Raw genomic sequence first — 16,092 nt, forward strand, 5'->3', positions numbered from 1 at the left:
GAGAGGGAGGCCAGGGCCTGACCACAGTCAAGAGGACCCTGGACCCTGACTGGTCTGTGAGCTTCTGAAACTACTTCCCTCCCCACGATGGCTCCATGGAGGTCTGCAGGGCAGGGCTGAGGTGGGGCTCCCAGCCTGGAAGAAGGGAGGTGGTAAGAGAGAGCAAGAGTGAATACAAAAAGACAGAGATAGTGAACGTGTGTGTGTGTGTGTGTGTGTGTGTGTGAGAGAGAGAGAGAGAGAGAGAGAGAGAGAGAGAGAGAGAGAGAGAGAGAAACACTAGACCAGGATACAGAAGCAGACACAGAGGAAGTCCCAATACACAAGACATAAACAGAGGCAGATAACGCGGGATGAGGTGCATCCCCAAACAAAAGACATGAGAAGACAGACACCTCCATAAAGAGGGATGAACGGTCATGACAGGAGCCCCTGCCAAATGCCCCCAAACCTCCCCATGAGGGTCTACAGGGCTCGGCATCGCTTGTAAAGAACAGGCCACTCTGGGTTTGGCCGCCCTTCCTGTGCCTCGTCAGGCAGAGGGCAGCCAGGGCCCGGAAGGCGGGAAATGCCACCTGCCACGCACCCTCCGCCGCCGAACAAGAAGCTCCTGGTCCCGGGGCCCAAGCTGCCGCTGCATCGGCGGCTTTCTGAGCTAGTGAAAGGGATTCGCACTCCGCTGACCTCGGTGTGTCCGGGGCCTTTCAAACTCTGGGGAGATGAGGGGAGGGGAGGTCGAGGGGACCTGAATGGGGGCCCTGGAGACAGGCAGAAGGAGGCCCCACCAGAGATCAAAGGCCCAGGAAGAAACAGAGGGTCTGGGGCTGCCCTTTCACCCATGGCTGCTCTGCCAAGTCCAGCCCCAGCACCTCCTCCTCTGGCCTTCCGGGGAGGGAGGCACGGCCTCGGCTCTGGCCCCTAGCCCAGCTGGACTCCTGAGGCCCACCCCACAGCCCTCTCCACGAAAGCCCTAGTTCAGCCCAACTAAGAGACTGAAGCTATTCTTGCACGGAGCCATTCTCTGCCTCCCTGTAGCTGCCTTTAACCCTCTGCGGACATGTGACTGGTCCCCTGCACCAAGGAGCATCTACGATGTGTCACACACTGTAGTCAAGCCATGTTGTCCAATACAGTAGCCACATGTGGCTAGTGCAACTGGGAAACTAAATTTCTAGTTTTATTGTATTTTAATTAATTTAAATTTAACAACAGAAGCAGTGGAAAGTATTATTTTCTCTGTAAAGTGCCACTTCCTCTAAAAAGCGTTTCCAGATCCTTTTGGTCAAAATTGGCCCCTCCCCGCCTTGCTCTCCTGGTGTCATCTTCCCTCCCCCACGCCCCCCGCCCCCCATCGCACATTACCTCACACACTGAAGGGACTTTGGGTTTGCCAGTCTTTTGCACCAGCCTGCGAGCTCTGGAGCGCAGGCCCTCTGTGACTGGACTCTATTACCATCCACCCATGCCCTGCAGCCTGGGCAGAAGAGTGCCACCAGGAAATGCCCACAGGGCAACACCCAAGTCCAAGTTGGAGATGCCTGCAAACCAGAGCTGAACAAGAGACTCCACCTTGCGGGGCCCCAGTCACCTCCTCTGAGAAATGGGGGTGGGACACTCAGTAGTCTTCCTCTTGCTCCCTAATGCTTCTTTTGCCCCAGGGCCCTTCCCCCAGGCTGCTGAGGTCTCCTGAGAAAAATGGTGCCATGGTCTGCTGTCCCAGCGGGCCAGCCCTCCAATGCACCTGGCAATTCCCCCCTGTGCTTCCCCGTGGCTGGTTCTTACTTTCTCACCACACTCTGACCATGCGCTTCTGCTGGAAACTCCTCCTCACACCCTCCCCAGGCTGCTCCACCCCCAAACCGCCTCTCTGCAGCGGGAGGCGGGTAGCAGGTGGCCAGACAATACCTGGGGCTGAGGCCTCAGGGGCTCTCCAGCTCCTCCTGACCCCCTAGGCCCTAGGGCATGCCAGCCTGTGTGGCTTTGCCAACTTCAAGGAACTCCCTGGGCCTCAGGTTCCTCCTCTATAAAATGTGGCTGAAAATCTCCGCTTCTTCGACTCTCCGAGATCAATGCAAGGATCCAGGAGATGCAGAGCGAGTTGGAGAAAGAGCCGTGGGGAGCACGAGGCAGTGCTCCTTCCAGACAGTGCTCCTTCCAGACAGCTTGCTGATGTGAGCAAGGGCACTTCTGCCCCACCTCTCTGCTCAGCCATAACACTTTCCCTGATGCAGGGCAGGGGTAGGGGGCCTGTTTGCTGGTTGGCCTTCCTATAAGCTTCCAAGACCATCATATCACTCTCCCTCAGCCCCCAGAGCACTGACTGAATCACCTCCCAAGTCTTCCTGGGCATCAGGGCTCAATCATAAATTTCAAAACTGGGAGGAGCTCAAAGATCATCCAATCCTGCACCTGGTTCCTCATACTATTGTACAGCAGCCCAGTGAGTGGCCACCTAGGCTCTACTTACTTAGTTCTAGTGACAAGAAACTCACTACCTCCTAAGGCAGCCCCTTCTTGCCCTAGACCAGCGGTTCTCAACCTGTGGGTCGCGACCCCTTTGGTGGTCGAACGACCCTTTCCCAGGGGTCGCCTAAGACCATCCTGCATGTCAGATATTTACATTATGATTCATAACAGTAGCAACATTACAGTTATGAAGTAGCAACGAAAATAATTTTATGGTTGGGTCACAACATGAGGAACTGTATTTAAAGGGCCAGAAGGTTGAGAACCACTGCCCTAGACCATTCTCATATTTACAACGTTCTTTTTTATACTGAGCTGAAATCTCTGCATCTGCCACATGCTAGCCTTTGAGCCACACAGCAATGTCTCATTGCTCTTGCCTTCCATGTCAGCCCTCCAAATGTTGAAGGAAACAGTCCAATTCAGCTCATTCTTCTCTTCTCTGTGCCAAAACATCCCTAGAGCTTTGAGACGTTCTCCGGATCCCCCTCCATCCAGGTTCCACCCCTCTGGACATCCTAATTTGTCTATATCCCCATTAACGGCCAATACCCCAAATGGTCACAGTCCTTAAGAATGATGTGACCAGCACAGAGCAGTCTACACTAACAGCACCCAAAGGCCGGCCATTCTACACCCTTTAAAGCAGTTTTCAAGGCTAAGCAGTGACCTCTGATCAGAGACTAGAATCCAGTACAACTCTCCACACACACAATAAGGCAATACCCCCAAATCAGGAACTGTCTGATGGTAAACATCAAACTAGATTTGTTTCTTCCTCCAAAAATCTCTGCCTGGCTCCCTCAGCCTCTGAGGGAGCTGCACCCAGCTGGTCCATCCACCGCGATCAAACACAGACCGGCCCCAGCTTGGGCACATTTTATCTGAGTCCAGGTGACAATAGGAGAAAAGATGACACCTTCGACCCCCTAAACCAACAGAGATGGTAGGCCCAGTGCCTCCTGCATAACACAGCACAGCCACCCACTGAGTTAAAGACATCCACCCACTGAGTTAAAGACACCGGCTCTGAGTGCCAGGGGCAGGAAAGAGGGAAGGCAGGTTCCCAAAGCCGTGAACCATCCCCAGGCACCCCCGCCGCTCCAAACAGCAGCCACAGACTCAGCTCCTGTGATGCCTGGAACACGCAGACCACAGGCCAATCCACTGCCGGGCCGACTCAATTTTCTAGTTACAGATCTTAAGTACTTAGGCATGTGCTCGCCAGAACATACACCCCTTACAGGGAGCTGCGAACGGGAATTGTGCCGAGGAACAGAATAATTGAATCAAGATCTCTGTCGCGCTGCTCCGAGGGACCTAGACCAAGGCCCGCTTTTGTTTTCTTTTCCTTTCCTGACGAAGGTTTTACAGGCTCCCAGAGGGTCGCTCTTCCTCTCAAACCCGTTATGTCAGCGGCGCTGGCAGCCCATCCAGGGAAAAGGGGAGCCGGGGTAAGCTGGGCCAGTGTGCAGGACGGGGCAGCTCTAGAAGCCCAGCTGGTAGCACTGAGGGGCTGAGACAAACCAGTGGGAAGATTGTCTCTTTGTATCCCCAGGAGGCCCCTGCACTCCTTCCTCCCAGGCCCTGGGCAGAGATGAGATGATTATTAACTTCCTCAGTCCCCACCATCACCACCCTGGAGAGAGGTGTGCACAGCCTACCCCTGACCCCTATGGGTGCCCCTCTCACTGCAGGACACCCAGCCCCTCCCTCTCCTCCAGGCTCCCTCACAAAGGGGACACCCGCCGTGTCGCCCTCATACCCTCCACACCCTGCTTCATATGTGGACATGCAAGGTCTTCCCAGAGGCTCAAAGCTCAGCTCACAGGGCTCTGCCAAACACAGCTTCCTCCACTCAAAGGGTAAAGATGGGGGGAGGCCAGCGAGAAATCCACAGCCCCAGGCAGCCCCGCCTGCCCCTCCCCAGGTCTCCATGTCCAGGGAAGGGCCTGGGCCTGGGTGGGGGGACTCGGGTGCTCTACAGGTAAGGGGGTGCTCAGCGGGCATCTGTGCTTCCACCTCGGACTGAGTGCCCTGGAGCAGATCCCACCGGGCCCATCCCAGACAGGGCTGTGCCCGCATCTCTTACCTTCATCTCTCTTACGCTTGTTGGTGTCGGCGCTGGGGGACGTGATGCCCAGGATGCCGCTGATGGAGTACGAAGAGCCCGCGGAGTCCGTGCTCACCGAGGACACCTGCGTCACGGAGCCCGTGGACACTGTGCAGAGGGAGAGGGCGGTCAGGGCCCGGCAGGAGAGGGAGCAGAGGCAGAGGGCGCAAACAAGGGCACTCAACCTACAGGGGGCTGAATGTGACTGCCCTGCAAGCATGAGGAAGTGCAGGGACAGGGAAGAGGGTGTGTGCCGGAGCGGTGGCCACACCTGGGTGAGGAGGGCGCCCCTCGGGCCATCAGCCCAGGTTCTCTGCTGCTGGGAAGGATGACAGGGGAGGAGGGCAGTGAAGAGGACTGACAGTGTAGAGAGGAACAAGGGGCAGCGTAAGAAGGGCACTCGCTCAAATGCCAGCCTGTCCAAGGATACAGGAAGCCGGGAGATGGAGAAGAGAAAGAGGGGAGCGGGGGCCTACCACCAGCCAGTGGGCAAAAGACCTAGACTCACTCATTAGGCAGGTTCGCTCCCTGTTTACATACCCACCCATCCATGCGGACCAAATTCCTGCCCCCTCACACACATAGCCAACAAAATCCCAAATGGCAGGCTATCCCTTCTTTTTACAGTTCCTCACTGTCTTTTCTCCTCCCATAGATTTTAATATGAACCACATAATACTGATATAGTAATATATGTAACATATAGTTATACTGATATATATATAATAACAATAACTAACATGTTCTGATAACTTACTCTTATGCCGGGCATTGTCTCATTTAATCCTGCAAACAATCTTATAATCGAGCTCATGTTATTATCCCACTGAAAAGGTAAAGGAATGAACGAAGGCTCAGAGAAAGTAAGTGACTTGCCCAAGGTCCCAGAGCTAATAAGAGGCAGAGCGGTGACTGGAACCCAGAAACAAGTCATAACCCCCATAGCAGTGGTTCTCAACCTTCCTAATGCCGTGACCCTTTAATACAGTTCCTCATGTTGTGGTGACCCCCAATTTCATTGTTACAAATTGAACATAATTAAAACATAGTGATTAATCACCAAAACAATATGTAACTATATATGTGTTTTCCGATGGTCTTAGGCGACCCCTGTGAAAGGGTCGTTTGACCCCCAAGGGGGTCACGACCCACAGGTTGAGAACCACTGCCCTATAGTAATCTGTTCTTCACTAATTAGTAATGAAAACCAGTAAGAGGCTTCACACAATGCATTGCTTCTCATTTGATGCCTGCTATTCTTTATCCCCATTTATCACATGAAGAAACTGAGGCTTCACAAAGGTGAAGTGACTGGCTCCCAGCCAGCCAGTGAGCAGTAGCGCCAGGGCTCAGCCATGGGTCTACTGCCGGGAAGTCTACACTTCCCCTGCCCAGAAATGTAGGCAGAAGCCCGTGACTTGTGACTGAAACCAGATCTCTGAGTTCTTAAGGATAAGAATGGGGGAGGGGAGGTTTTTGTGCAAGGTTCACATTAACTCCTGGCCTCCGAGTCCGAGTCCGAGGGAGAGGCCCGCCAGTCAGTGGTCAGGGTCCCCCCCCTCAAGCTGTACAGCCGAATTTCCACTTCTGGGCCGTGGGAATTCTTTCTTGGTTCATTAAAACCTACAAACCAATCTCAGACACATTTCCTTGGGCTATAACTAGCTGGAGGCAGGTAGAGCCGCCTTTGGCTGGGCGGCGTAGGAAATGCCTAGAAATGGCAGTGATTGCGTGAGAAGCTGTTTGTTGCTTTCCTTGGAGCAGGGCCAGCCCTTGCTCCTACAGACCTAGAGGGAACGGTGCCTTTCTTCTCGCTTGAGTTTGATTTTAGCTCTTCCTTAGGAGACACAGAAGTAGAAATCGTTAACTTCTCTTTTCTTTCAACAGAACAAGCTACTCAAAATAGATTTATGCAAATCTCACAACCTTTTCTGTATTAAGGTGCAAAGAACAGAGGAAGAAGGAAGATCACAAGTCATCAGTACTTTAAACAACAACAACCCACAGATAACCAAGGGCTCACCAGGTTGCTAACAGAGGCAATGAGATTAGTTCTGATGTTTTGTGATTTACACTAAACTCAAAAGGCCTAAGTTCCAATTCTTGCTCCAGCACTTACTGGCATTGGGACCTTCGGCTAGTTATTTATTTAATCTCTCTAAGCCTCCCTTCCCTCACCCCTCATTAAGCTTGTAAACTCTAAGGGGCTGCACGCATGTAAAATAATGGTTTTTCTTAAAAATTTCAGACACAAAACAAAGCATTCTGCTACCTACAAGTAGAAGTATTCCTCTAACACAGCTGAAAGAGTCTTACCAGTTACTCTCGGTGTGATAGTCATTGCTAATGACCTGAAATAATTAAACAGCCGCCCAAGGGAAATCTCAGCCACACGTTTCCCCGCGAGCCTTCTTCAACCCTCTAGGCCCCAGCTCAACGGCACCCTGAGCTTTCTTCTTCAGCTTCATCTCGGTGTTCTGCCAACTCCTCTTTGTTACACTGCCCCCCTCGGCTGAGGAGCCCTTGTGCGTGGGAAGTTTGTCCTGCCTCCGAATTAAAACACGAGCCTCCAACGCCAAGGTCTGCACGGCAGAGGCTTAGCAAACACTTTTTGAATTGATTATTAAATGAAGAATGATTTCATAGCAGGGAAGAGTTCTGCCTTAGCATTACCCAAAGAGGCAACCATGAAGGATCAGAGACCTCAGAGAGCACCTGGGTTGTGCCCCTACGTTCACAGATGGGGAAACTGAGGCTCCGAACGGTGAAGGGACTTTACACAGTTTACTAGGGGAGTCCACGACAGAGCTGAAACTATAAGCCAGGTCTCTGCCTGCCCCCCCATCACCACAGGGAGTTCAAGTTTTCCATTGAAGGAACGAAAAGGTGTGGAAACAGTACAGAATCTGAGGCATGATTACGTGGAGTTGACGAGGACTGTGGCAACCAGAACTGTCAGAATGGTTGCCTACTTTCTTACAGTAGAATAACCTTCCCCCAGCGGACCAGGGGGTCTCCTTTATCCCAAGAGGAGAAAGAATATGCCTTAAGCAGACGCATGCCATTTCTTCTCACAGTCCTTGCAGAGAAGGGAAGGGCAAGGGGGACTTCTGAACTCTTGAGTGTAGCTGACCCTTGAGCAGCACAGATTTGAAGTGTGCAGGTCGCCTGAAACGTGGACTTTTTTTTTTTTCTTCCATTAAATATACAGACGGGCCTCTGCATCCCTTAGTTTCCCATCCGCAGATTCTACCAAGTAACCTCAGATCGAAAATACTGCCTTTGATCCGCAGTTGGGAGTTTGCGGGTGCAGAGGGCCTCCTATATGCACTGTTCTGTGCCATTGTGTATAAGGGGCATGAGTATCACAGACTTTGGTATCCGTGGAGGGTCCTGGAATCAATCCACTGCAGATACAGAGGGACAGCGAAGTTTGCCGGGAGGCGGGGCGGGGGTGGGGGGGCAGGCCAAAGTTACACTCAGATGTTTGACTGTGTGTGGGGGGGGGAGAAGGGGTGCCTCCTCCAACCCTCACGTTGTTCAAAGGTCAACTGGTAGGAAAGATGACTCTCCTTCTTACAAGTCATGACTCCCTCTCCGACTTCACCCGTGAGTGTCAAACTCCACCGGCAGCCCCTGGCAGCTCAGAGTGCATGAGATCGAAGCAAGGGGGAGAGAGAGAAAGTTTGAGAAGTTTTGCCACATCTTCACTCAAGACTGCAAGTGCACAAAGAATTGTAGAAGGGCTGGGTGATAGAGGGAAAAAACACATTCAAAACTACTTACTGACTAATGATGCAGAAAATGTTATGAATAAGTACCCCTTTCTTGATTTATTACTTTAATTATCTGACATTCTATAGACCCCCATTAGTGGATTTTTTTTTTTTTTTGGCTTAGATTTCAATTTTCTGTCTCATGCTGAAAGCTATTTATCATAATAATCAGTAAAATTCAAAACCTTTTAGCAGTATTTATAAAATTCATTTACCGGGTTCAGCCCTTGGAGAATGACAAAGAAAGCGCATTAGTACGTGTGCTGAAGTGTTTTATGCAGAATTATCTGTCCATAAGAATGATTAAAAGTTCTTTAGAATATTTGGAGCCCATTCGATTTTTAAAATTTTTATTTTGAAGCTCTTACCAATGCTGTGGCTGGAAGCTGGGACCGGCTGGTTGGGTGGCTGCTGTACTTTTGTCCGGATGATCCTGTGGGCAGTGGGAAAAAATGAATGGCTGTTTACCAGCTTAGAAAAAGAGATCTCAACTAGCTATGAATCGACAACCAGAAAACCCACATAACGCTGGGGCACAGGTCAAGCTGGGGCAGAGGGGAGGGGAGATTATGAAGCCAGGTCAGGAGTTCAGGGCTTGGAAAAATGATGGACGAGTCCCAACTCAGCCCCTACTTCCCTGGGTGTCTCTGAGTAACTTGCACCCTTCTCTGGGCCTCCAGTGCCTCTTGTAAAGAAAAGGATGACGTGTTCCTGTTAGGAAGACATCCCTTTCTCAGAAGCAGCTCTGGCTCCATAAAGTCACTGAGTGACATGAGGGAGTTTCTTCCCTTCACTGGACCTCAGCCCCCCCACCCCCACCCCCGTTTCTATGGAATGAAGGGACTGGCCAAGGGACCTCTCTGTTCCCTAAAAGCCCTCAAGCTCTTGATTCTCCGCCTTGGATGGCCACGGGAGGAGTGACATCCCCAGCCGTCACAAGGGGATGAATGAATTGCTCTGAAACTAGAAAGGGTTAAAGTGCTGCCAAGAGAGGCTTAGCTTGGCTTTGCTGAGAAACGTCTACAAAAACTTCATGGAAAAGCTTCATGGGGCTGGTCTGGCTTGCCTTTCCAGGGACCTTGCCTTAGTTCTAATAGGAATCTGATTGTGACGCTGGGCAAATCCATTCCATTGCGGGCCTCAATACGGTGACAGAGTTAGAATAGGGCACTCTTTGCTTATTTGAAGTAACTGAATCCTTCTCTCTCTCTCTCTCTCTTTCTCTCTCTCTCTCTCTCTCTCTCCCTCTCTCTCTCCTCTGCCTGTCTCTCTCTTATGGAAATGCCCAGTGTATAAAGGGGATAATAGCAGTGCCACCTGGCAGCTCTGAGGTTCTTCTGCAGAACCTTCTCCATGAGACCCTACCCCCGTATGGCAACCAGGGCCAAGCCAAAAGTCCCTTTGAGGTCTGCAAGAAAGTTCCTTCTCTGGCATTTGGGAGCGGGTGGGCGATAACAGTAAGTTCAGCTTCTTTGGGAAAGTTCTATTCCAACGTCCAATTATTCTCTTTTAAAAGAACATGGACTAGAGTTTCCCCTGGTCGTCAAAGGACTTTGTGCTCATTGTAGACTACTTGGCCGACAGCTTTGAAGGAGGCATCTAAAACCACTTTTGGAAAAGAACGAAGAGCACCATCTCCACTGAGTGCACCCCACTCTTGTGCAGTTGACTCTCGAACAACACGGGTTTGAACTGCATGTGTCCACTTACACATAATTTCTTTCAATAAATATAGTCGACCCTCAGTATCCCCAGGTTTCACATGCCCAGATTCAACCAACTTTGAATCAAAAACAGTACTTCCTTTTTTATATATATAATATTGTTTTTTTTCCTTTTAATCTTTTTTTTATTATTATTAATTTCAGAGAGGAAGGGAGAAGGAGAGATAGAAACATCAATGATGAGAGAGAATCATTGAGCTGCTGCCTCTTGCAGCCCCCTTACTGGGGATCAAGCCCTCAACTCGGACCTGTGCCCTTGACTGGAATCAAACCTGGGACCCTTAGTCCACAGGCTGACGCTCTATCCACTGAGCCAAACCAGCTAGGGCAATACTTCCTTTTTAATTTTTTTTTATTGTTGACAGTATTATAGATGCCCGCCATTTTTCTCCCTTCCTCCCAAAACAGAATTTTTAATCTGTGGTTGAGAATCCACAGTTATAAAGTGTGAACCATGTGCATTGTTCTACGCCGTTTTATATAGGGGACTTGAGCTTTCAGGATGTTGGTATCCATGGAAGTCTTGGAACCAATCTCCAGTGGATACCGAGGGACAACTATAGTTAAGTTTTTAGGGAGTCAAAAGTTATATGTGGATTTTCGACTGTTCAGGGGTCATCGCCCATAATTCCTGCATTGTTAAGGGTCAAGTATATTTCCTTCATACTAGTATTTCTATACTTATTTGGAAATATCCTTTTTTTTTCTTATCAGCATCTGGATTAAATTATGTATACAGTTTTGTATCCTCAACATTATAGGAAATCCTTTTTCACTTTGTAGACCATTAGTTCTAGAAGTTCGTTTCAAGCTGCACTGGGTCTCCAGCTTGTGCAAATGGAGAGAAAGGACAGAAGGGGCAGGTGCCTCCACTTAACCTCGTTGGACTGTCGCCCTCTGTGATCGCACAGCTCAGCGCTGGGAACCAAGGGCACTCAGCATCCTCGGATAGTAGCCTGGATGGAACGTTTCTGTTCATACCACAGCCCAGCCACAGGCCCTCTGAAGCCCAAGCCACCTCTATCGCCTTTTGCTTTGTTTTTGACAAGTCAGCATGAGTATTGCCTCACATACAGAGTGTTTGTTTTGTTTTCGCTCACATTTAAATCACTAATTTTCACTAAGCAAACATGGAGCATATTGACAAAGACCTGGGAGTGAGGTGGTCTTTTTGATCCCCCAGAATCAAGCTAGCATCTGATCTAATCTTGTATTTTTGTCTGTCACCTTTTCTGTGTGTGTGTGTGTGTATCTAAAGAGATACAGCTATGTGAACATATAAATATACCAGACATAAATATAGTTTTTCTATATACAAATATATGGTGAAATATACTGTAACTATTTCCCATTGAAGTCCGAACTCTTCAAAGCAATGTCTGGCCATTAAATTCTTACAGAGGCAAAGCAAAGAAAATTATGGTTTTCTTATTTTTCTTTTAAAATATGTACAAATCATTGGTAAAACATTATCAATTGGGATAAATCATTGAGAGGCAGCTGCATCATAGTGATTAAATACACAGGTTCCAGAACCACACTGGAGTTTGAATCCCAGTCTTGCCATTTGCCAGCTACATGACTTTGGGAAAATTTCTTAACCTCTCTATATCTCAGTTTCTTCATCTATAAAATGGGACCAACCAAGATTCATTCCTATTTCATAAGGTTATTATGAGGATTAAGTTAATAATTAAGTACTTAGAGCAGAGGCTCCTGCATAGTAAGTGTTCAATAAATGGTAAGTGTTATTATCAATGGTATCTTCATAAAGATTAATGACCAGCTCCAACCTTAAAAGGTTCATTATTTGCCACAAATACCTTAAAAACTCATGGGATCCCCCCTTGGGAGCTGGGAGGAGAAGGTGGCCGTCCCCACACCCAATTTTAAGGCTGCAATAGGGCTGTCTTCTATGGGTGAGACCCAAATTGTAGGGAACCCTCCAAGGCTGTCCCCAGGGATAGAAATTTTGCCCATTTGCTTGCAGCGGCTGCCAAGGAAAGAACAAAGAGCATCATCTCCACTGAAAAGAAGTAACAGTGGGAAGAACAAGACTAATTGAATCATAGCAATTCTAAAAAATATAACAAGCAACCTCAAGACTTATCACAGTCAGAGCCACACTCAGGACTTTTCTAAATAGGAGACAGTGAGGGCTACTTGGCAGCTCACCCTGGAAGGCACAGCCTTTACTTGCTGAGCATGAGCCTGGCCCTGAATGCCGTATGAACATCCTAGATGACCCAACAGAGAAGGGAGCTCAGCAATCAGCTGGTTTCTCTGAGTGAGGAAACTGAATTCCGGAGTGCTCAAGTGACTCGCCCAGAATCACACAGCGAGTCAGCTCCCATGCCTGCACACTTTTTTTTTTTTTTTTTAGTTACATTCAAAGGAAGTGGTTCCTCTGCAAAATACTTGCTGTATGAGGCATAAAACCTATCTGGAGTCAAAATCCATTTAGAATCTGAGGATTAAAAGCCCAAGGAACTTTAGATATTACAGGCATTTGTAAGGATACCATTTCAACATCAACCCCACTCTTCTGAAAGGCTAGGTCTTCTCATCACCACCCGCATACACAATGACATTGGAAGAGAAAGTCATGACGCCTTTAAAAATGAAATGGGGAGATATGGCTGAAGAGATACCCACGTCTACAGCACTGATGAAGGGTTCATTGGGCCGAGTTGGGAGAGGGCCCACAGGTGACACTCAAGCCTGTGACTGATGTGGAGGAGAAAGAGGGAGTGGGTACCCCTGGCCCGGTGGCTCAGTTGGTCGGAGCGTCATCCTGTACACCAAAAGGTTGCGGGTTTAATTCCCAGTCGGGGTGCATACATAGGCAACCTATCAATGTTTCTCTTTCTCTCTCTTCCCCCCTTCCTCACTCTCTAAAAATCAATAAAAACATATTCTCAGGTGAGGATTTAAAAAAAAATAGAAGAAGTGGGTAAATAGTCTCAAAGGCTTGATTCCCAAGTTAGGATTAAGAGCAGACTTTACAAACTGTCATCTTCAGGCCACATCCATCACTGGACAATTTGTGTTTGGCTTACACAGTATATTTATTTTTATTTGAATTAGTAGTAAGTAAGGAGCTCTTACATAAATAAATGGATTTCTAGCTTCTCTTGGAAAAAAAATAGAACACCTGGTAATTCTGACCCCACAAGGCAACGACCAGTTGGTGCTCACGGAGCTGCCCCTCTAAACTGGGAATGCCACTCCAGGTTCCTCACCACTTGGCCCTGATCTAGAGCCACGGGACTGATATAGGAGAAGGAAGCCTCCGTTTCTCCCAACGTTTGGGCCAGCTCTGGGACAGTCACCTCCACCTGACACTGAGGCTGGAGTCTAAGACTCCATCGTGCAGACTATGCAGCGGCCCAGCATGTATTCGTCCGGAAGAAGCCACTTCGACATGATGGTTTGTGTCCCTGGAAAGCTCCCACAAGCCTAGCAGAACTAGTGCAGTGCTGTTTAACCCCATGCCAGTCACCGTTTCCCAGGCTGGTCCCCCAGAAGGCAGAGGGAAAGCACACCCTTCTAGGGGGGGACAGTGAAGAGGACCCTGTGGCCACCAGAACAGCTACAAATCCAGCCACCACTCCCTCCCTGACTGAGGTATGGGAATAGGGAGAAGCTGCCTCCGAGAGAGGCAGGGGCTGGGAGAGGACACTGTGCACCCTTTCACACAATGACATTTGAAGACAGTTATTTAGAAGCTGCATCCATTGGAATGCAGTGGGAGCTTTGCTTTCCTATAGGAAACTATGCTGGGCTGGCTCGGGCTTTCCCGGGGGAGGGGGAACGGCAGGCAGCGACATGAGGCTGCCCCACACTTAGTTGGTTTGCACTGCAGGGTCAGTTGTTAAAGATACCAAAGAGCTCTCACTGAAGAGTGTGGTGAGGAGCCCCCCATGGAGGAGCACAGGAGAAGGCCATGGACCGCAGAGGAAGTCTGCAGACAGGCGGCAAAACACGCAGGCTGCCAGGCTCAGAAATGCAGAGGGAACGACTGTTCTACTCCTTGCCTCTCTTCTCAGGGATCCTCAGTTCTGTCACTGGCAGAGTCCTACAGGGCAGCGGGGGGAAAGAGACCGACCCGCCTCTTACCTTCAGGGGACCCAGGCCCTACTCCCTTCTCTATCTCAAAATCATTGTTCCTCTGCACTCCCCATCTGGTCCCGGGTTTCCGTACCTGCCGCAGGATAGAGTTAGGTTTAGGGGCCTGTAGGAGACCACAGATGTGAAAGCACCTTAGAAGCACAGCCAGCCAGGTCACCGGATTAGGATACCCAGGAGGCCCCTGAGGCTAGCCATGGCCCCAGCAACCAGCAGTCAGAGCCCCACTCCAACTCCTGCACAGCACAGCTCTAGGCCCAAAGCACCGGCTGATCCACAATTCCCCTGACACTCATTCAAGTACCCCTATTAGCTTCCTCCACATCTGTGATCACGGTTCTCTATTTCGTACGTTTCTTTCAAACAACTCACTCTTTTACTTTAATAGGGCAACCTTCGTTCTTTACTGTAAATGGGGCGGGGAGCGTTCATGAAGCTCACACTGACTGGTTTGGAGCACTGGTTACCTATTTCTAAAAGACATTCAAACAAATTCATCACAAAACCATTTTCATCCTTGTGTTCCAGAGGATAGAAGCTGGAGCCCTAAATAAGTCATGCTCATCCTGCAAGGCATTTTTTTTTTCATGGAAATTAGTTACCACCATTTAAAAATAGGGATTTCGTATATACAAGTATACATACACACACGCACACACGAAGTCCTAGTTTCCAGCTTCTCTCTAAGAATGGAAAAAGTCTGGCAAACACTGGGCTCACGTTCTGCTGAGAAGCAATTGCCCCTTCTACAGGGCTTGTCCTGTCTAGTTTGCCACAGACCCAACCTTTCCCTATCATCTTATGCCTGCCCTGCTTCATTTCTTACTTTATCTGTCTGGCCCACTTAGGTGTTAGAGTTTGGGACCCTCACAAGCAACCTAAAGTTATTTTTTGATCTGCCAATTCCACATATTCCCTACACTGGGAAATCTGTGGCCCCCAAACCCTGACCACGGGTTTGGTGGAGGCTCCTCTGCAGAGCAAGCTGACTGCTCCTTCATTGCTCTAGGCAGCATGTGCCCCACTCTACGTGAGGGCTTTTGGAGACCTGAACAAAATATCAGGTTGCTTGTGTCATGGAAATCCTGCAACGAGCCAAAAACAGGGGATTCACAAGGCACACTGGAGCCCCTCATAATCCAGAAAAAAAAAACAGGAGCTATTCCTCCAGAGCCCACCACAATAGTTGTCATAATTCGGGCTGTCTAGACTTCTATGTGCATGCCAGAATCCCAGCCTGGACGAGGAGCCCCTCTGGGACAGAGACTAAGAGACTAATTCCCCCTCTCTCTTCTCAGCACCTTGGACGAGGTCAGGCCCAAGGTAAAGGTTTACTGAGAAAAGAAAAACAGGCTAATGGTTTATGAAATAACAGGACTCAAAACATTAGCACATATTCACACAGTGATTCTGAGTCACTGTGGAAGGAATGACTGTCAGGCCCTGAGGGGATCTCAGAGACATTCTAGTATGACCACTCTTTCTGGTGGGTGTGAGGAGTTCCTTAGCCCAGGTCCTTAGGCTCTGCACTGACAAGGGTACGGTATGACCTTGAAGAAATGGGGACTGCTCAAGTTTTCAGTCTGCTGGTTTCTCTTTTCTTTGTGGAGTTTATAGAAGAGTCATTTCTGTTCATCTCGCAACTTCATCCCTGACTCTGTGGGTTTAAGTGGAGTTGAGACCGCACCATCCACAGTGGAAAACCTGCTTTCAGGAATTTATTTTTAAAGCTCTGAGAGCTCTGTTAGCTGTACCCTGGATTAGACTGGAGAGGAGAAGGAGCCCTGGTGGCTCCTAGGAAGATCCCGAGCCTGGCACTCAGGGTATTTCTCTGGCTCTTTGTGTCCACAGGTAAGATCTGGGGCAGCCGGGGAGAGGGGAACTC

General features: G+C 49.3%; 1 protein-coding gene across 2 annotated transcripts in view; it reads right to left on the reverse strand.

The window, feature by feature from the left end:
- PAX5 (paired box 5) overlaps nt 1-16,092 on the reverse strand; it is a 164,488-nt gene that overhangs the window by 127,800 nt on the left and 20,596 nt on the right. For both annotated transcript variants that reach the window (XM_059657352.1, XM_059657353.1), the window contains exons 4-5: nt 8,724-8,788; nt 4,559-4,687 (exon numbers count right to left, since the gene is read on the reverse strand). In XM_059657352.1, coding sequence (XP_059513335.1) covers nt 4,559-4,687; nt 8,724-8,788 — 194 coding nt within the window. The remainder of the gene's footprint in view (nt 1-4,558; nt 4,688-8,723; nt 8,789-16,092) is intronic.

The sequence above is a fragment of the Myotis daubentonii genome, chromosome 11, assembly GCF_963259705.1.
Source record: "Myotis daubentonii chromosome 11, mMyoDau2.1, whole genome shotgun sequence".
NCBI lineage: Eukaryota > Metazoa > Chordata > Mammalia > Chiroptera > Vespertilionidae > Myotis > Myotis daubentonii.